The 21,525-nt window shown below is 38.1% G+C and overlaps 1 protein-coding gene across 5 annotated transcripts in view; it reads left to right on the top strand.

Moving 5' to 3' along the window:
- WDR19 (WD repeat domain 19) overlaps positions 1-21,525 on the top strand; it is a 109,502-nt gene that overhangs the window by 20,301 nt on the left and 67,676 nt on the right. For all 5 annotated transcript variants that reach the window (XR_013533140.1, XM_078367377.1, XM_078367375.1 and 2 more), the window contains 8 exons: positions 81-161; positions 1,584-1,696; positions 1,988-2,161; positions 11,880-11,950; positions 12,806-12,978; positions 13,063-13,177; positions 14,283-14,389; positions 15,148-15,270. Coding sequence is in view for 4 of the 5 variants with exons in the window: in XM_078367375.1 (XP_078223501.1) it covers positions 81-161; positions 1,584-1,696; positions 1,988-2,161; positions 11,880-11,950; positions 12,806-12,978; positions 13,063-13,177; positions 14,283-14,389; positions 15,148-15,270 (957 nt within the window). In the remaining variant the exon portion in view is untranslated. The remainder of the gene's footprint in view (positions 1-80; positions 162-1,583; positions 1,697-1,987; positions 2,162-11,879; positions 11,951-12,805; positions 12,979-13,062; positions 13,178-14,282; positions 14,390-15,147; positions 15,271-21,525) is intronic.

Here is a 21,525-nt window from a genome sequence, read left to right as displayed (position 1 = left end):
CCAATTACCTGTTCTATTAATATTCGGAATGAATTTAAATATTGGGTTCATTCATAGTGATGATATTTTTACTCCTGTAGACACAAGTAAGATCAGAGCCTAGCAACATGCAGTTTTCCTTGATGAAGACAGATGACCGAACCTCTGCTGCTGAAAGCATGGTAAGAATTCTAATCAAATCCATGCCCAAATCATTTGGGTAATTTTGTGGAATATATAATTTCCTTTTCTTGGATGACTGAAATAGTGATGAATAAATTATGTCCATTGACTGTATTTTAAACCATGATAGAGCTGTGTCTTTTAGTCCTAAAAGTTGTTGTTGCTATTGGCTACCTGGTATTACAGCAAATGAGGACAGCTTTCTGTTACAGTTGGTATTGTTCTTTTCATTCTTGCAGTAGCAAAAACAGTAGGGGTACTTTGCAGAACAGAACTACTGATTTGTATATTATTTTTTATATTTTTACTCTATGAGATTTGGTTAGCAGAGCTCTTGAAGTTGTAGTTTTTGGTTAATACTTAGATGAATTTTTCCTGCCACATCTTAACATTCTGAAATCCAGATGATTTTCACAATCAATATGAGTATATTTAATGAAGTAGTAGCTGTTTATTTCCTAAAAACAGATTATTAAATTGATAGTGACTTACAATTGAGAGCATCTTATAATCAAGGATTTATATCACTCATGAGCCCAAATAAGTAATATACTCTTTTTTCTCCCCAGCATAATTACATCCTCCACTGGGAATTATATTTAAGAATTTACTTGCATGAGTAGCAGAGAGACACTAGTTTAGCTAACGCTAACCTACAGGTGATGGAACCAGTGATGATATAAAAAGCCAAGTTGGGGGCTGGGCACGGTGGCTCACACCTGTAATCCCTGCACTTTGGGAAGCCAAGGCAGGTGGACCACAAGGTCAGGAGTTCGAGACCAGTCTGGCCAGCATGGTGAAACCCTGTCTGTACTAAAAATAGAAAAAATTAGCTGGGCATGGCGATGCATGCCTGTAGTCCCAGCTACTCAGGAGACTGAGGCAGGAGAATCGCTTGAACCCAGGAGGCAGAGGTTGCAGTGAGCCGAGATTGCACCACTGCACTCCAGCCTGGGCAACAGAGCAAGACTCCATCTCAAAAAAAAAAAAAAAAAAAAAGGCTGAGCTGAATTATCCACAGGAGTGTGTACCTGTAATCCCAGATGGCTGAAAAGCAGAACAGAATGAAGAGTCTTTATAATCTAAGTATGAATTCATTTGTAGTGGAACTGTCAGACTTACACTCCTGTATTATGCAGTACTCTAGTGAAGGGTATAGAAAGTTTAAAAGGTCACTCCACAAAGGCATTTTAGTATACTTGAAAAGGTATACTGAAGATGTGTAAAACCAAGGATGCTTACCAGATTATGTATTAGTAAGTACATTGTTTTAGTCAGTCATATTATCGTACTAGTTATAGCATTTAGCACATCTAAGTTGGGCTTATTGTTTTCACAAATTGGGTTCAGCTGTTGGATTTGCTTATTGGTATTTTCATGAAAAAGTAACTCATTTCACGATCTCCTAATCTTTTTGGCAGATAAGTGTGGTACTTGGCAAGAAAACTTTGTTTCTTTTTAATCTGAATGAACCAGATAATCCAGCTGATCTTGAATTTCAGCAGCATTTTGGCAACATTGTGTGCTATAATTGGTATGTCTGCTCTAACTGGTATGTACAAAAAGCTCATTACAGAAGGACATCTATAGGTTTTCCCTTACTAATTATATTCAGTTTTTGTCTGTAACATTCAATTATATACATAACATTTTCTGAATTATGGTCTGTGATTTAGTATGCAGAACTACCTAGCATACTGTCTGACACATTATAGGCCCTTGATAAATTACATTCTATAATTCCTTAATTTTAAGGCACTTGCTAATTTACCATGTTGCACTGTCAGTCTCCTCGTTTACAATGCTGTTGCCTTTGTTGCTGTAGGTATGGTGATGGCCGCATCATGATTGGTTTTTCACGTGGACATTTTGTGGTTATTTCTACTCATACTGGAGAGATTGGTCAAGAGTTATTTCAGGCTCATAACCATAAAGATAATCTAACCAGTATTGCAGTATCACAGACTCTTAACAAAGTTGCTACATGTGGAGATAACTGGTAAGTCATTTTCACATCTTTCTAGGAAAGTTTATATAGTGAATACTCAAGTGAATCAGCCATACTTTGGGAGCTAATATGAATCTGCCAATCATGTTTACAATTTAAATGTCTAAGCCTACTTTACTCCTGCTCTTAATATTCAGGGCAAAAGTATAAAACAAAGTATAGTTGAAAATCGATCTTTCAAATAGACGGTTCTGGGTAAATGGAGGAAACATACTCCACTCCATGTCTCCCACTGAATACAGCTATAAAACCTGGACAGAATGTATGGAGCAGCTATTTAAGGACCCTGAAAAGTAAATAGTAGCAGGCAGATTGGAAAAGAAGACAGCATTTGAAGTGCCAACTAACCAGCAGTGAGTCTCCCATTTGTCCTCTGCTCTCTCACAGCCAGGACTCAAGGAAGTCAGAAACCTAGAAGTAGGCACCAGAGCACAGAGAGAGCTTTAAGGAAGCTCTCTAATTCTGGCTTAAGTTCCGGGAAAGAGAACTTACAATGCTCAAAGGCAGTTGGGGAAATCCCCTGGTTTTCTTTTTCTGTTTTTGTTCTTTGTTATCTAATGCTCTAGCCACCAAGCGGTCTCCCCATGGCAGTGGCAGCAAGAACAGTGGCACCAAGGACCCACAGGCACCTAAAACTCTGATGGAGGATAACCTCTCCAGTTAGAGGCTGTGGTTTCAAGAAGATAGGGCAAATCCCTATTGCCTGTTTTTCTCTCTGTCCTCCCTTGGTCACAAATACTCGTACATTTGTGGGAATTATGTGGTAGAATAGAATAGAGATCAAGCATTAATAGAGGATGAAAATGAGGAGCCCTAGGGAACTAGAAAGTACCAGGTTGATCACAGAGAGGAAGGAACTCAGGAAAGCAACCCTATAAAGATATTTATGAACTCCTGGGTTCACCCTTAAGCTCATATGTATAGACTTATCCTAAACATATAACAAAGACCCTGTGAACCGAACTAAGACATAGATCATAGCCAAGATCTTGTACTAGCCACTGAGTGGACCATAGAGGGACATATCTGAGTACCACTGCAAAGGCATTGCAAATGGTACTGACATTGAAGCCATGAACCACAGAAGCCTCCTTGAAATTTGTGGCCTGAACCCAGCCAGGTGGATAGCCTGCTGAAACAAAAATATTAACCTTCTCCATGGGATTTAGATTAGATACTTGATACCCAAATTACTTGACATATGAAGAATTAGGAAAATTTTAACCCTCTTCGGAAACAACAATAAAAACACTGGTGCCAAGATGATGCGGATAGCAGATATAGAAAAGCTCCAAGAGGTAAGGTCTAATACTCTTGAAACAAGTGGAAAGCTAGAAAGTCTCAGGAAAGAAACAGAACCAATAAAGAAGAGCAAAATGGAAATATTAGAACTATAAAATGCAATAAATAAATGGACTTAATAGCAAATGGAGATAATAGAGTCCGTGAACTTGAAGAGAGATCATTAGAAAATATCCAATCTGAACATGGAAGGAAAAAATTTAAAAAAATTATTTGTCCCAGAAACCTGTTAGACAATAACAAAAGGTCTAGTATTTGTGTCTTCAGAAACCCAAAAATAATGGCTGGAAACTTTATGGCAAAAGACATAAACCTGCACTCTGTAGAAGCTCAGCAAGTTTATCAAAAGAATAAACCAGAAGAATTGTGGGGCTATTTACATCATAATCAAACTGTTGAAAAATAAAGACAAAGAAAAAATCTTGAAAGCAGCCAGAGAGCAACATTTTGAATGACAGTGGATTTTCTCACCATAAAGCATTGAGGCTAGACGGGGAAATAAAAGCATTGTCAACTGAAATTCTTTATCCGGTTAAAATGTATGTCAGTAATGAAAGTGAAATAAAAACATTCTTAGATGAAGGAAAATGAAGAGACTGTCTTGCTCTCTAAAGGAATTGCCGTGGTACCAGAACAATCATTTCCACAGCCTTCTCTTCTGCTTGGCTGGGAGCTCCCTGGGGGCAGGAACTGTGTCCTATGCTTCTGCATCTCATCAGAACTCAGCTTGGGATCTGGCCTCAAGTGCGGTTGCTGTGAATGTGCCTCAGGGTCTTTGCGAATGTAATCAGTTAAGATGAGGTCATCCTGGGTTAGGGTGGGAAACGATCGTTCTGGTACCACAGCTGCAGAGGTCATCTAGAACTCGGGGGATTGGGGGAAAATGGGGCAGAGCCAGATTTTAAAAACCCTGTCCTTAGCCAGGTGTGGTAGTGGGCGCCTGTAATCCCAGCTACTCGGGAGGCTGAAGCAGGAGAAACGCTTGAACCCAGGAAGTGGAGAATGCGGTGAGCCGAGACCGTGCCACTGCACCCCAGCCTGGGTGACTAAGCAAGACTCTGTCTCAAAACAAAAAACAAAACCCTGTCTTGAATTTTTGACGTTTATTTTATCCAAGTCAGGGCTCCTGGTCTGAAGAATATTTGACCTCATGACTACTGGGGGACATTGGGGCTCCCTGCCCGGGGTCAGGAGTTCTCTGCAGATATCAGGGCATAGGTGCCGGTGACAAGGGTGCTTTGCCACCGTGGCCCAGAGCTGGAAGCACAAGCTCCTAAAGGCCGGTTGTGAAGCTTCCAGGGCAGACAGTCCTCTCAGGAAGAATAAGAGCCATCCTATAGCCTTTGCTGTTCCAGAAGGCTCCGTGGTGAATACATAATTAGGCCATCTGTAATTACCAGTTTGAATCTGCCTAGGACACTAGGGCTCCCACCCCCTAATTTACCTTATAAATTTATTCTGCTAAAAAAGTTAAAAAAAAAAAAAGAATTGCTGAAGGAAGTTCTTCAGATAGAAGAGATCTGAGAACAGAAGGAAGTTTGGGACACTAAAGAATGAAGGAAGAGCAACAGAAATGATAAATATCTGGGTAAATATAATAGACTTTTTTTCTTTTGATATCTTTAATGTATATGTGACGGTTTAAAAGAAAAATTATATTGTTCAGTAGGGTGTTTAATGCATGAGAATGCATTATATTAGACAACCATACTATAAAGGGGAGAGAGGGTAAAAGGTTTTGTATGCAGTAAGACTTCTACATTCCACGTGAAATGGTAAAATACTGATTCTAAGTAGACTATGAAAAAGTAAATATGTATATTATAATCTAGAGCAACATCTAAGAAAACTGTTTGAAGATATATACAAAAGCACAATAAATAAATTAAAATGGAATACTAAAAAATGTTCAGATCTAAACAAAGTAAAGAAAGAAACACAGGAATAAAAGAGGGAACAGATGGAAAGCAAATAATAAAGCAGTAGACTTCAACTCAAACATGTCAATACATTAAACATAAGTAACAAACCTATTAGACATAGATTATTAGAGTATTTGTTTGTTTTTGAGATGAAGTCTCATTCTGTTGCTCAGGCTGGAGTGCAGTGGCATGATCTCAGCTCACTGCAACCTCCACCTCCCAAGTTCAAGTGGTTCTCCTACCTCAGCCTCCCAAGTAGCTGGGATTACAGGTGTGCACCACCATGCCTGGCTAATTTTTGTATTTTTAGTAGAGATGGGGTTTTACCATGCTGGCCAAGCTGGTTTCAAACTTCTGACCCCAAGTGATCCACCAGCCTTGGCCTCCCAAAGTGCTGGGATTACAGGCTTGAGCCACTGCACCCAGCCTAGAATTGATTTTTAATGACCCTATAATACGCTGTTTGTAAGAAATTCACTTCAGGCCAGGTACGGTGGCTTATGCCTGTAATAATCCCAGCACTTTGGGAGGTCAAGGCAGGCGGATCACAAGGTCAGTAGTTCAAGACCAGACTGGCCTGGTCTTTCACCAGATGGTGAAACCCCATCTCGACTAAAAATACAAAAATTAGCTGGGCATGGTGGCAGGCATCTATAATCCCAGCTACTCAGGAGGCTGAGGCAGGAGAATTGCTTGAACCGAGAGTGAGCTGAGACCGGGCCATTGCACTCCAGCCTGGGCAACAGTGTGAGGCTCCATCTCAAAAAAAAAAAAAAGAAAGAAAAGAAATTAACTTCAAATATAATGATATAACTACTTAAAAGGATGGGAAAAGACCACATAAATGCTAATCAGAAGATAGCTACTCTAGCTATCATTTACATTGATATGTTTGAACTTGCATAGCATTTACCTTGTATTAGGTATTGTAAGCAATCTAAAGAGTGCTTAAAGTATATGGGAGGATGCGAATAGGTTATATGCAGATACAATGTCATTTATATAATGAACTTGAGCACCCAGGGATTTTTGGTATCCACAGAGGGATCCTGGAACCCAATGTTCTTGGGATGCTGAGGGATATCTATAAGGTATGGAGCCAACTAGGCAGAAGATCAAGAAGGATATAAAAGACTTGGTCAACACTATAAACCAACTAAACCTAACAGAACACTGCACCCAGCAGCAACAAAAGGCACATTTTTTTCAAGTACCTTTGGAGCATTCACCACAGTAGACTACCCTGGCTTATAAAACAAACCTCAACAAATTTAAGTTGAATCATATAAAATATGTTCTCTGACCATAATGGAATCAAACTAGAAGTCAGTAACAGCAGGAAAACCTCCAAACACTTGGAAATTAAACAGCATATTTCTAAGTAATTCGTGGGTACTGGAGCCTCAAAGCAATTAAAAAAGACATAGAACTGAATGCAAATGAAAATAGAACATATCGAAGTGTGTGGGAAGCAGCTAAAGCAGTACTAGAGAAAACTTACAGCACTAAATGTTTACATTAGGAGAAAAAAGGGCCTCAAATCAATACTGTAAGTTTCTACCTCAAGAAACTGGAAAAAGGAGCAAAATAAACATAAAGCAAAAGGAAGAAAATAATAAAAAGAAAATTGTGAAATGAAAAGTAGGAAAATAAAATCAATTAAACAAGAAGTTGGTTCTTTGAAGAAAATAAAATTGATAAGCCTCTAACAAGCCTGACAACAATAAAAAGAGAATAGACACAAATCACCAAGAGTGAAACAGGAGTATCTCTACAGATCTGAAAGCCATTATGAGAATAATAAAGGAATACTACAAACTATTTTACACTCAAAATTGGACAACCTAGAAGAAATTGGACAATTCTTTGAAAACTGTAAACTACTAAAACTCAACCCAAGTGAAACAGATCATCTGGAATAGCCCTATAACTACAATGAAATGGAATTCGTTATTTAAATGCTCCCAGAAAATAAATCTCCAGGCCTGTATGGTTTCATTGAAGAATTCTACCAAACACTTGAGAAAGAATTAATACCAATTTTTTAAAAAATCTCTTCCAGAGAAGAGAACACTTCAACTTATTTTATAAGGCTTGTATTACCTTTATACCAAGACCAAACAAAGACAGTATATTTTTTATTAATTAATTAATTTATTTATTTATTTATAATTTTTTATTGCATTTTAGGTTTGGGGGTACATGTGCAGAACATGCAAGACAGTTGCATAGGTACACACATGGCAGTGTGTTTTGCTTTCTTTCTCCACTTCACCCACATTTCAAAGACAGTATATTAACAGAAAAATATAGGTCAATATCTCTCATAAACTTGAGCACAAAAATTCTCATCAAAATTTAGCAAAAATTATACTTCATAACCAAGTGTGATTTATTTCAGATACTGAGCATTTCAAATGGCCCAATATTTAAAAATCAGTGTAATCCAGGTCAGACGCAGTGACACATGCCTGTAATCCCAACACTTTGGGAGGCTGAGCCAGGAGGATCACCTGAGTTTAGGAGTTTGAGACCAGCCTGGGCAATATAGCGAGACCCCATCTCTAAAACAAAAGAGCCAGGCATGGTGGCATGTGCCTGTATTCCTTGCTACTCAGGAAGCTAAGGTGGGAGGATTGCTTAGCCCAGGAGTTTGAGGTTGCAGTGAGCTGCAGTTGCACCACAGTATCCTAGTCTGAGCGATAGAGGAAGAAGAAAGAAAAAAAGATGTAATCACTATATCAGAAGCTAAAAAAGACAAACCATATAATCACATCAATTGACACAGAAAAAGCATTGCACAAAGTCTCTCCAGCACACCTTCATGATGAAAACTCTCGGCAAGGCCGGGCACGGTGGCTCAAGCCTGTAATCCCAGCACTTTGGGAGGCCGAGGCGGGTGGATCACGAGGTCAAGAGATCGAGACCATCCTGGTCAACATGGTGAAACCCCGTCTCTACTAAAAATACAAAAAATTAGCTGGGCATGGTGGCGCGTGCCTGTAATCCCAGCTACTCAGGAGGCTGAGGCAGGAGAATTGCCTGAACCCAGGAGGCAGAGGTTGCAGTGAGCCAAGATCGCGCCATTGCACTCCAGCCTGGGTAACAAGAGCGAAACTCCGTCTCAAAAAAATAAATAAATAAAAACTCTCAGCAAGTTAGGAATAGCAGGTAATTACTACAGTTTGATAAAGAACAAATATAGGCCAGACACAGTGGCTCACACCTGTAATACCAGCATTTTGGGAGGCCAAGGCAGGAGAATCATTGAGCCCAAGAGTTCAAGACCAGCCTGGGCAACATGGCGAGACCCCATCTCTACAAGTTGCCTGTAGTCCCAGCAACTCGGGAGGCTGAGGTCAGGGGAATCATTTGAGCTTGGGAGGTTGAGGCTTCAGTGAGCTGTGATTGTGCCACTCACTCCAGCCTGGGCAATAGAGTGACATCCTGTCTCAAAAAAAAAAAAACAACTACTACAAAAAGCCTACAGCTAACATTGTGCTTAATGGAGACGGAGTTTTGCTCTTGTTACCCAGGCTGGAGTGCAATGGTGCAATCTTGGCTTGTCCCTTAAGATTAGGAACGGGACAAGGATATCTGCTCTCATTACTCTTATTCAACTTAGCATTAGAAGTTCTGGCCACTGCAATAGGCAAGAAAAAGAAATACACAGCACTCATAAAGGAGAAGGAAAACTATCTCTATTTGCAGATGTCATGATCATTATGTAGAAAATCCCAAGATTTTCTATGTAAGATTCCTTGGGATTTCTCCATAATTTTCTATAAGATTCCTTGGGATCTCAACAAAGTGAAGATGTCAGTTCTTCCAAGTTATCTGTTGTTTAATGAAATTTATATCAAAATCCCAGCATGGTTTTTTGTAGGCATAGACATGCTTTATTCTAAGATAGATAGATAGGTAGTCAGCACAGATCCTAAAATAGCCAACAGCAATCTTAAAAAGGAACAATAAAATGGGAGAAATCATTTTTCCCGATATAAAAACTCGTATAGCTACAGTCATCAAGACTGTATCATTGGCAAAGGAAAAGACATATCAGTCAACGGAACAGAATAGAGAAGACAGAAATAAGCCCACACAAATATGCACAATGGGTTTTGACAAAGGTGAAAAATAATTCAATAAAAGCAAGATACCCTTTTCAACAAATGGTACTAGAGCAATTAAGACAAAACAAAAAGCCCTCACACCTTAATAAAAAATTAAACGGAAAAAAAAAAACAATTAAGCAAACACACACACACACACACACCTTAATAAAAAAATTCACTCACAAACTTAAATATAAAATTTAAAACGTAGGAGGATATCTTTTGGATCTAGGGTTAGGCAAAGAGTACTTGGACTTGAAACCAAAAGTACAATCTATAGAAGGAAAAGTTGATACAGTAGATTTCATCAAAATTTTAAACTTTTGTTTTGTGAAATACTGTTAAAGAAGATGAAAAGATGGCCAGACACAGTATCTCACATCTGTAATCCCAGCACTTTGGGAGGCCGAGGCAGGCACATCCCTGAGGTCAGGAGTTCGAGGCCAGCCTGGCCAACATGGTGGAACCCTTTCTCTGAAAATAAATAAGCAAATAAATAAGATCAAAAGATAAGGTACAAAATGAGAAAATATTTTTAAACCACATGTCCAACAAAGGACTAGTATCTAGAATATGTAAAGGACTCTCAAGACCCAACCGTATGTCATATGCTTGACATCTGTATATGTTATCAACCCAACCTGATACTATTGTTGTTTAAATATCATTTATCTATTTACATATTAATTTATTTATGCAACACAAAAATAATAAATTTATCCATATAGTTGCCATTAAGCAAAAACCCAAAAGTAATAAAAGCAAATAACCCTATTAGAAAATAGGCAAAAGACATGGATTTCACCAAATAGTAACAAATACATGAAAAGATGTTCAACATGATAAGCCATTAGGGAAATGCAAACTAAAACCACAATTACCTATTACTACCCCTCTGATAGAATGGCTAAAATGAAAAATAGTGATAACACCAAATGTGGGTAAGGATGAGGAACAACTGGATTACTCATACGTTGCTGGTGGGAATGCATCATGGTACAGCTACTCTGGAAAACAGTTTGGCAGTTTCTTAAAAAACTAAACATGCAGTTACCATATGATCCAGCAGTTACACTTCTGGCCATTTATTCCAGGGAAATGAGCACCCGCATTCAGATAAAATCCTGTATGTGAATGTTTATAGCAACTTTATTTGTAATAGCCAAAAACTGGAAACAATCTAGATGTCCTTCAGTGGATGAATGGTTCATCCGTGCCGTAGAACACTGCTCAGCAATAAAAAGGAACAACCTATTGATGTACCCAGCAACTTGAATTTCCAAAGGATTGCACTGAATGGAAAAAAAAAAAAACTCAACAGGTGGCATACTGTATGATTTCATTTATATAATGTTCTTGAAATGATAGAATTATAGAAACAAAGAACAGATTAGTGATTGCCAGAGGTTAGAGATGGAGCTGGAGTCAGAAGGAAGGAGGTGAGTGTTTATAAAAAAGCAACATAAGAGATCTTTGTGGTCATGGAACTATCTATCCTGGCTGTGGTTGTGAATCTCATGAATGTCATGTGAGAAAGTTACTAAACACACACACCGAGTACAAGTAAAACCAGGGACATCGGAATAAGATTTGTGGTTTGTATCAATGTCAGTATCCTAATTGTGATATTATACTATGGTTTTTCAAGATGTTACTATTGGGAGAAAGGGGGACCTGAAATCTCTGTATTGCCTCTACAACCACATGTGAATCTAAAAAACTTAAAAGTTCAATTCAATGAAAATAATGAGGGAAAAAATAAGAGGAAAACACTAGAAGGGAAGAGAAGGGAGAAAAGGAGATTAGAAGGAAAGAAATGTTACAACTATTAGGTTCCAACATTGTGCTACACAGCTTTCATTTGCATCCACTTATTCCTATTAGGCCCACATTTTTCAGAGCTTTCAACTTGATCCTTCTGATCCAAATGTAATGCTCTTTCTATACTATAATTCATTTCCTTTTGTATGAAAGAACTCTGGTCAGGGGAGAAGGGGAGCGCATTGTAAAGAGAAGCCTGTATCGTCTTATAATAATTAATACTACTCAGGAAAATATTTTTGTACTCAGATTTCTTCAGGACAATTTTAAGCTCCTTATTTCTGAAGCTATAGATCAGAGATTAAGCCAGGTACAACCTTACCCCCACATCTCTTCACGCAGCAAACAAACAACAACAACAAAACCCAGAAAAATTTAAAGATAAAATATAATGAAGTACAGAAATTCTAATATTTTCTTACCATAAACCAGTAGATCATTCTGTACATCACATTTTGGAGACCAGGTACCTATTCCATGGTTTATAATTTTTTGTGGACTAAAACAGTTTTATATAAAATTATTTTTTAATCTATTTTTGTTTTTCAGCATTAAAATCCAAGACTTGGTTGACTTAAAAGACATGTATGCTATACTCAGCCTGGATGAGGAAAATAAAGGTATTGCTTTTTCTGAAGTAGATTGACATTTTATTCCAGTTACAGAGAGTAAGGCTGTGTTTGTTATTGTGTGATTTGCATTCCTTATAGGAGGAATAAATTTTATGACTCTTCACTAGAGTTTCCTAAAATAGTCTCCTTATTTTACTAATTATGTTGTCATTCTGCTTTACTAGAAAGATATGTCTGCTTTGATCCAGAGATTTATAGTGAATTTTATCCTAATTCTAATGTAAAGTATAAATTCTTACATACAGTCATGCCCCACATAATGTTGTTTCAGTCAGCAGTGGTCCATATTTACCTCCCTTTCTCCCTTCCTTCCTTCCTTTCTTTCCTTCGATAGAGTCTTGTTTGTTGCTCAGGCTTACAATATTATATCTAAACATTGTCTGTGTTTAGATATATTTCAGTGTGCAAATACTTACCACTGTGTTACAGTTGCCTACAGTATTCAGTACAGTACATGCCATACAAGCTTATAGCGTAGGAGCAATAATAGGCTATGCCATACAGCCTAGGTATGTAGTACTCTATTTTGTCTAGGTTTGTGTAACTACACTCTGTGATGTTCACACAACAACAGAATCACCTAATCATAGATTTCTTAGAACATATCCCTGTTGTTAAGTGACATGTAACTGTACTTTCCCTTTGAGCCACAGTGAATGAGCCAATGCTCATATTCTTATGCCAATCCATGGCAAATTTCCTAGTCTAAATAAAAATACTTAAACTGGTAAGGTAAATATTTTAAAATTTTGATGCCTCTGGTAGTTTAAATGAAAATATTTGTTTGCTGCCTACAACTGTATATTGTTTTTGAATAATCATTTATGTTGTCGATTATTTCAGGATTGGGTACCTTGTCCTGGACAGATGATGGCCAGTTACTAGCACTCTCTACCCAAAGGGGGTCACTTCATGTTTTCCTGACCAAGCTTCCTATACTGGGGGATGCCTGCAGCACAAGGATTGCATATCTCACCTCCCTTCTTGAGGTCACCGTAGCCAACCCTGTTGAAGGAGTATGAAAATTGTGTTATTTTTCTTTAACTAATAAAATTAAATTAAGTTTAGCAGTTGATTTACTACGATTTTCTATATTTTAGGAGCTACCAATCACAGTTTCTGTTGATGTGGAACCCAACTTTGTAGCAGTAGGTCTTTATCATCTGGCTGTAGGCATGAATAATCGAGCTTGGTTTTATGTCCTTGGAGAGAATGGCAAGTCTAAATCTAGTTGTTTATTCTTATCTAGCATATAATTTCTGTTCTTATTTGGGAAGTACTGGAAGTTTCTTTTAAGACCAAGTCTTTCACTCTTTTTTATTCACATATTTCATTCTCAGCTTAAATGGTTTTGTAAGTCTTCTAAAAATTTGCATTATTTTTAGAAAGTTTTTATTCTTTACCTTTGCAGTGAAGGTAGCATAGCATAGTGGGTAGAGTATGAGTTTCAGAATTAGAGAGGCCCTGGATTTAATTTCCCCTTCCGCCTCTGTTAGCTAAGTGACTATAGACACATCCTTTACACTTGTGAGCCTTACTCATCTGGAAAATGAGGATACTTCTACTTTTAATGGATCATGAGGAAGATTAAATGAAATAAAATGTGTGATCTCACTTGGCACAGTGACTTTTTTAAGCACGCCTAAACCTAGTGGGTATTTAATAAATGCTCTGTCTCCCATTTTATTCTTTTTTTTTTTTTTTGAGACGGAGTTTCACTCTTGTTACCCAGGCTGGAGTGCAATGGCTCACTGCAACCTCCGCCTCCTGGGTTCAAGCAATTCTCCTGCCTCAGCCTCCTGAGTAGCTGGGATTACAGGCACGCGCCACCATGCCCAGCTAATTTTTTGTATTTTTAATAGAGACGGGGTTTCACCATGTTGACCAGGATGGTCTCGATCTCTTGACCTCGTGACCCACCCGCCTCAGCCTCCCCCCTTGTATTCTTTGAATGATAGCTATTAGCATGTGAGGGAAACCTTGTTTTATTTTTCTTCCCCTGCCTCCTCCCCATCACCTTTACCCAATTCTAGGTCAGATAACCCTCAGGAATAGAACAAACCTGAAAATTAACCTGTTAAACAGGAAATACTATTAAGATTCTTGCCACTTAAGGTTTAATTGTTTTGCATGTGATTTTATTTTCTATTACTTTGTTTCATGTAAACCATATGGAATGTCCGAAGGCAAATTTCTATGGCAACTCAGATTAAAATCAAATTTTAAGTTCAGAATATTTTTGCAAAAGCACACATTTGCAAGTGTGTATGAGATAGTTTTACCAATATTTTAATATGTTGTTTTTAAAAAATTGCTACAGCTGTGAAAAAATTGAAAGATATGGAGTATTTGGGAACAGTAGCCAGTATTAGCCTTCATTCTGACTATGCTGCTGCACTTTCTGAAGGCAAAGTCCAGTTACATTTGGTAAGTATAATTTTGAGACCTGCTAAGTGAAATTATGATGAACAGCCTAATATCTGATTATCATGAATATTGATCAGGAAGCAAAGATACACAGACTAACTAGAAAGCCAGGTATGAGTAAGGAATTAACAAAACCCTTCCCTTTCTATATGAGAAGTTCAGTTGACTTTCTAACCCTGTTCCCCAAAAACCTGATAAATATCAACAGTGCTACTCACAACATAGTCTTTTAGTAAATAATAATAATAATTGCCCTGTTGGTAAATTGCAGCTAGAAGGAACTATAAGTGAACTGTAAGAACATGATGGGATCTGCAGTGTAATAAAAAAATGGGAATGCCATACCTTTGGGCTTCCTGGGAGATGCTGACTCATATTTGGGCGTTTTGCACATGGGGGTCTTTGAAATTATGCCTGCTGAGTTGTTCAAGAGATGTTGGCACCTGTGAAGAGGGGGCTTCTAAATCAGGGCGTCTCTCACATCTGTTTCATGGCTCTTTACATCTGGGAAGACAAAGAGATTAGCAGTTAGATAGCTGCAGAGCCTGCAGTCAAGACCATTCACACTGAGAGGGACACCTGTGCTTCCTTGCTGGCAAGCCGTGCTTCCTGTCTGATAGCTCTCTGACGAAACTGACCTCTGGTAGTCTAGGGAGTCTGAATGTTCAGTTGAACTTGAGAAAACGACACCCCTAAATGTTGTATAACAGGTTTTACTCAAATAAATCTGTGAGTCATTATTATTCTTTACGTTTTAGATAGAAAGTGAAATCTTGGATGCTCTAGAAGAACGTGAGACTCGGCTTTTCCCAGCAGTGGACGATAAGTGCCGTATCTTATGCCATGCTTTAACTAGTGATTTCCTCATCTATGGTACAGATGTATGTATTGCCTTCTTTATTAGAGAACATTGGGAGTTTCTAATTTTTACTTCGTGATCTCAGTCATTTCCTTTTCCTACCAGTGTTTTTTCTATATTGACTCCAATACAGTTAATGAAGTTATCTGTGATGAATGATATACATTCATGAGTCTCTTAGTGATGGGGATACATTCTGAGAAATGTGTCGTTGGGCAATTTCGTCATTGTGTGGATGTCATAGAGTGTGCTTACAGGAACCTAGATGGTGCAGCCTACTATACACCTAGCCTGTGTGGTAGAGCCTATTGCCCCTAGGCTACAAACCGGTACAGCAGCATGTGACTGTACCAAATACTATAGGCAACTTTGTCACAATGCTATCTAAACATGAAAAAGGTGCAGTAAACATACGATGTAAAAATATTCAAAATGGCATGCTGGGGCTGGGTGCAGTGGCTCATGCCTGTAATCCTAGCACTTTGGGAGGCCAAGGCAGATGAATCACCTGAGGTTGGGAGTTCAATACCAGCCTGACCAACATGGTGAAAGCCTGTCTCTACTAAAAATAAAAAAATTAGCTGGGCATGGTGGCGCGCACCTGTAATCTCAGCTATTCAGGAGCCTGAGGCAGGAGAATCACTTGAACCCGGGTGGCAGAGGCTGCAGTGAGCCAGGATCGCACCATTAAACTCCAGCGTGGGTGACAGAGTGCGACTCTATCTCAAAAAAAAAAAAAAAAAAAATGGCATGCCTATAGGGCACTTACATGACAGGAGCTTGCAGAACTGGAAATGGCTCTGGGTAAGTGAGTGAGTGGTGAGTGAATGTGAAGGGCTGCAGCATTACTGTAACTACTATAGACTTTATCAACACTGTGCACTTAGGGGCACTAAATTTATGTAAAAATTTTTTCTTCAACAATAAATTAACCTAAGCTCACTATAACTGTTTTACTTTATAAGCTTTTAAATTTTAAAAAACTTTTTGACTCTTTTGTAGTAACACTTACCTTAAAACACAAATACATGGTACAGTTACTCAAAATATTTTCTTATATCCTAGTCTATAAGTTTTTCTCTGTTTTTCACTTTTTTTAACTTTTAAACTTTTTATAAAAACTAAGACACAAACACACACATTAGCACAGTCCTACATAGGACTGAGATCATCAGTCTCTCACCTCCGCCTCTTGTCCCACTGGAAGGTCTTCATCTGTAGTAACATACATGGAGTTGTCATCTCCTATGATAACAATGCCTTCTGGATACCTCCTGAAGGTCCTGGCTGAGGCTGTTTTATAGTTAACTTTTTAAAATAAATAGATATGCACTCCAAAATAATAAAAAGTATAGTATAATAAATACATAAACATGCCGGGCGCAGTGGCTCACTCCTGTAATCCCAGCACTTTGAGAGGCCGAGGTAGGTGGATCATCTGAGGTCTGGAGTTTGAGACCAGCCTGGCCAACATGGTGAAACCCCATCTCTACTTGAAATACAAAAAATTAGCCAGACGTGATGGCAGGTGGGAGTCTGAGGCAGGAGAATCACTTGAACCCAGGGGGCAGAGGTTGCAGTGAACTGAGATCATGCCATTGCACCCCAGCCTGGGCAACAAGAGTGAAACTCCATCTCAAAAAATAAAAATACATACATACATGCATACATACATATACACACCAGTAACAGTCATTTATTAACATTATCAAGTATTATGTACTATACATAGTTATATGCACTATACTTTTATATAACTGGCAGCACACGAGGTTTGTTCACACCAGCATCACTACAAATTGTGAGTCATGCCTTATGCTTTGACATTATGACATCCACGATGTCACTAGGCAATAGGAATTTTTCAGCTCCATACTAATCTTATGGGACCACCATCACATTCACCGTCCGTTGCCAACCAAAACATTATATGGTGAATGACTACATATGTATATAGAACATATTGGTGGCATGATTTGTTAATATCAGTGCTTTTGTGATTTTAAGCAATTCTGATGGCCTAGTGAAAAGCTCAGACTTTGGAGCCTGGCAAATCCGGCCTCAAACACCAGTTCTATTACTTGCTAGCTGGTGCTTAACCCCTCCAAGCCTCATTTTCCTTATCTGGGTGCTTTAAGGATTTAATTTGGTGATGAACATAGACAATTCAGCTTCAGATTTCTAATGCCTGCATTTAGTAGGCATTCAGCAAATATTAAAATTAATTGAATATTGAGAATCTGACTTTAATTTCTTGGTCCTTTGAACCATAAGTACCCTATATCTCCAAATATTACATTAGCCACATGCACATAAAACAGTTATAGCATCTTATATTTGTAAACAGTTTTCACAGATTTTTCAAAGCCTATCATACCTGTTACCTTGTTCAGTCTATAAAAGAATTAAGTTGGTAGAAAACGCATTATTTTCTACTTTAACAAAATAGTGGCTGGGCACAGTGGCTCAAACCTATAATCCCAGCATTTTGGGAGGCCGGGGTAGGTGGATCGCTTGAGCTCAGGAGTTCAAGACCAGCCTGGGCAACATGGCGAGACCCCATCTCTAATAAAAATACCAAAAAAAACTGGGTGTGGTGGTGTTTGTTTGTGGCCCCAGCTACACATGAGGCTGAAGTAGAAAGATCACTTGAGCCCCAAGAATGGAGGTTGCCGGTGAGCTGAGATCGAGCCACTACCCTCTGCCTAAGTGACAGAGCAAGACCCCATCTGAAAAACAAAAAACAACAAAGGAAAAATTATTTACTATTTTAAAAGTTTCTACTTTCTCACATGAAATTATCATTATTATTTTTTAGAAACAGGGTCTCACTGTCGCCCAGGCTGGAACACAGTGGTGTGATCATAACTCACTACAGTCTCAACCTCCTGGGCTCGAGCAGTCCTCCTTACTCATCCTGAGTCGCTAGGACTACAGTTGCATGCCACCCCTTAGATTTATTTTCCTTTTCTTTGTTTTTAGAAACAGACCCCCTTGAAACATTTTTTATATTTTCTTTTTATTTATTTATTTTAGAAACCTGCTATTTATTTATTTTGCATAAAGACTTGATCTTACTCTTGCTCAGGCTGGCCTTGAACTCCTAGCCTCAAATAATCCTCCTACCTTGGCCTCCTTTTTAAAGCATGCTAGTTGCCATATGAGAGACCTTTTTAAGTTTGATCTAAACTAGTAAGTCTTTGAGATAATATACATCAGTAGGGTAGATCTCATATATCAGGTAATTTGGTGATATGGAAAAATGTGGAATAGGAAATTTGTATGACACTAGCAGTTTATAGAGCCCTGATCTCACTTATTTTATCTCATTATCTATAAAATATGCAGGGAAATTTTCAGGAGGAAGATACTGAAGATGGAGAGGTTAGCAAGTCTGTACCAAAGATGGAACTTAAACTAAGATTTCCTGATGAAAAATCTACTCTTTCCACTATGCCACAGTGCTGTTGAAATAAGTGTTGTAGTCTGCTCACAAAGCAGCAACTATTCCAGTTTCATTCTTGAGTGATTCAAAAAAAATCATGTGTTTTGGTAGCTCTATTGAAGTATAGTTGATATGCCAAAAATGCACTATTGAAGTTTACAATTTGGACAGGCGCAATGGTGCATGCCTGTAACCCCAGCACTTTGGGAGGCCAAGGCAGACTGCTTGAGCTCAGGAGTTTGAGGCCAGCCTGGGCAACATGATAAAATCCTGTCTGTACTAAAAATACAAAAATTAGCTGAGCATGGTAGCACATGCCTGTAGTTCCTGCTACTCGGGAGGCTGAGGCAGGAGAATTGCTTGAGGCCCGGAGGCCGAGGTTGCGGTGAGCCAAGATCATACAGCCTGAGTGACAGAGCAAGACTCTGTCTCCAAAAAAAAACAAATAAATTCAAATTTAAAAGTGTACAATTTGATAGGTTGTCACAAAAGTATACACCCATGAAGCACCATCACTTCAGTTAAAATAATGAACATGGTCGAGCACAGTGGCTGAAGCCTGTAATCCCAGCACTTTGGGAGGCCAAGATGGGTGGATCACTTGAGGTTATGAGTTCAAGACCAGCCTGACCAACCTGGTAAAACCCTGTCTCTGTTAAAAATACAAAAATTAGCTGGGCATGGTGGCACGTGTCTGTAATCCCAGCTACTCAGGAGGCTGAGGCAGGAGAATCACTTGAACCCAGGAGGCGAAGTTTACAGTGAGCTGAGATGGTGCCATTACACTCCAGTCTGGGTGACAAGAGCAAAACTCCGTCTCAAAAAAAAAAAAGAAAAAAGAAATAGTGAACATACCCCTCACCCGCAAAAGTTTTCTCATGCTCCTTTATGATTCCTTCCTCTCATCCCTCCCCACCCCATGCTTTTTCTGTCACTGTAAATGTAATATGTTTGTATATTCTAGAGTTTTATATAAATGGAAAAAGTATGTACTCCTTTTTGTCTTTTACTCAACGTTTTTTTGAGATGCATTATGCTGTTATGTGTGTCAGTAATTCATTTCTTTTTTATTGCTGAGTAGTAGTCTATGGTATGCATATATCACAATTTGCTTGTCCAAGAACTTATAGGTGAACATTTGAGTTATGTCCAGTTTGTGGTATTTACAAATAAAGCCCTTAACATTCATGTTCAAGTCTTTGTATGGACCTATGTTTTGTTTCCTTCTGGATAAATGCCTAGAAGTGGAATGGCTGTACATATGGCATTTGTGTCTTTAACTTTTTGAGAAACTGGCAAACTGTTCTCTAAACTGATTGTTCCATTTTACATTCCCATCAACAGTGTATGAGTCTTCCAGTTCCTCTATATCCTCACCAAGACATGTCATGATCAGTCTTTTTCATTTTAACCATTCTAATAGATATGTAGATATCATTGTTATTTTAATTTGCATTCCTAATGAACTAATGATGTGGCATTTAACATATGTTTATTTGCTTTCTTTGGTGAAGTGTTATCTTCGGTGAAGTGTCTGTTCAAATTTTTTGACCAATTTTTGATTGAGTTGTTTTATTATTGATTTATGAGAGTTCTTTATATATATTTGGATTCAACTTCTTTATCAGATGTATGCTTTGCAAATATTTTCTTCCAGCATAGTTTGTATTTTTATTCTTTTAACAGTGTCTTTCAAAGAGAAGACATTCTTTAAATGTTTACAAAGTCCACTTTATCAATTTATGTTTTCATGGATCATACATTTGGTGTCATATGTAAGAAATCTTTGTCTAACCCAGGTTCACAACATTTTTTTCTATGTTTTCTTCTAGAAATTTTGTAGTTTTATGTTTTACATGTAGGTCCATGATACTTTGAGTTAAATTTTGTTTATGCCATGAGATATAGATCAGCTTTTGTAAATGATACCAGTTGTTGCAGCTCCATTTGTTGAAAAGATTATCCTCCTCTATCTTGGCTTGAATAGAAGTCCAGAATGTCATCTTTTTAAAAATTTTAATTAAACTTTCTATTTTGAGATCCTTGTAAAATTCACATCCAGTTGTAAGAAACAATGCAGAGAGAAGTCCTAGGTACCCCTTTACCTAGTTTCCTGCAGTGGTAACATCACAACCACGATATTGACATTAGTACAGTCAACATACAGAACAATTCTGTTACCACAAGGATCCCTCATGTTGCCCTCTTTCCCCCATCCCATTCTTAACACCTGGTAACTAATAACTTGTTCTCCATTTCCGTAATGTTGCCATTTCAGTAATGTTGTATAAATGGAATCGTTCAGTATGAAATGTTTTGAGATTGGCTTTTTTTCACTCAGCATACTTCTCTGGAGATTCATCTAAATTGTGTGTATCCATAGTTTGTTCCTTTTTGTTATTGACTCATATTCCATGGTATGGATGTACCAGCCTAACATTCACCCATTAAAGGGCATATGGATTGACTGCTAAGTGGAGTTTCTTTTTGAGATGATGAAATGGCCTCTTTTTGAGGTGATGAAATGGTTGTGATGAAGTATGGCACAACTTGGTGAACACAAAAAACCATGGAGTTATATACTTTAGAGGGTGATTTGTATAAGATATAAATTATATCAATAAAGCTATTTAAAAAATAATAAAAGTACAGGCATCTTTAAAATAGGAAAAAGAATCAGTTGGACATATCTATGTCTATTTTAGGCTTCTGTTCCATTGATCTGTGTGTCTGTTCTTCTAGCAGTACTACACAGCCTTTATTACTATAGCTATAAAAAGAAAGCCTTAAAATTGGGTAGACTGATTTCCCTTTATTTTCAAAATTGTTTTA

Source organism: Callithrix jacchus, chromosome 3 (assembly GCF_049354715.1).
Source record: "Callithrix jacchus isolate 240 chromosome 3, calJac240_pri, whole genome shotgun sequence".
Classification (NCBI taxonomy): domain Eukaryota; kingdom Metazoa; phylum Chordata; class Mammalia; order Primates; family Cebidae; genus Callithrix; species Callithrix jacchus.
The sequence above is the reverse complement of the archived record's forward strand: the minus strand, read 5'-3'. Positions and strand labels throughout refer to the sequence as shown.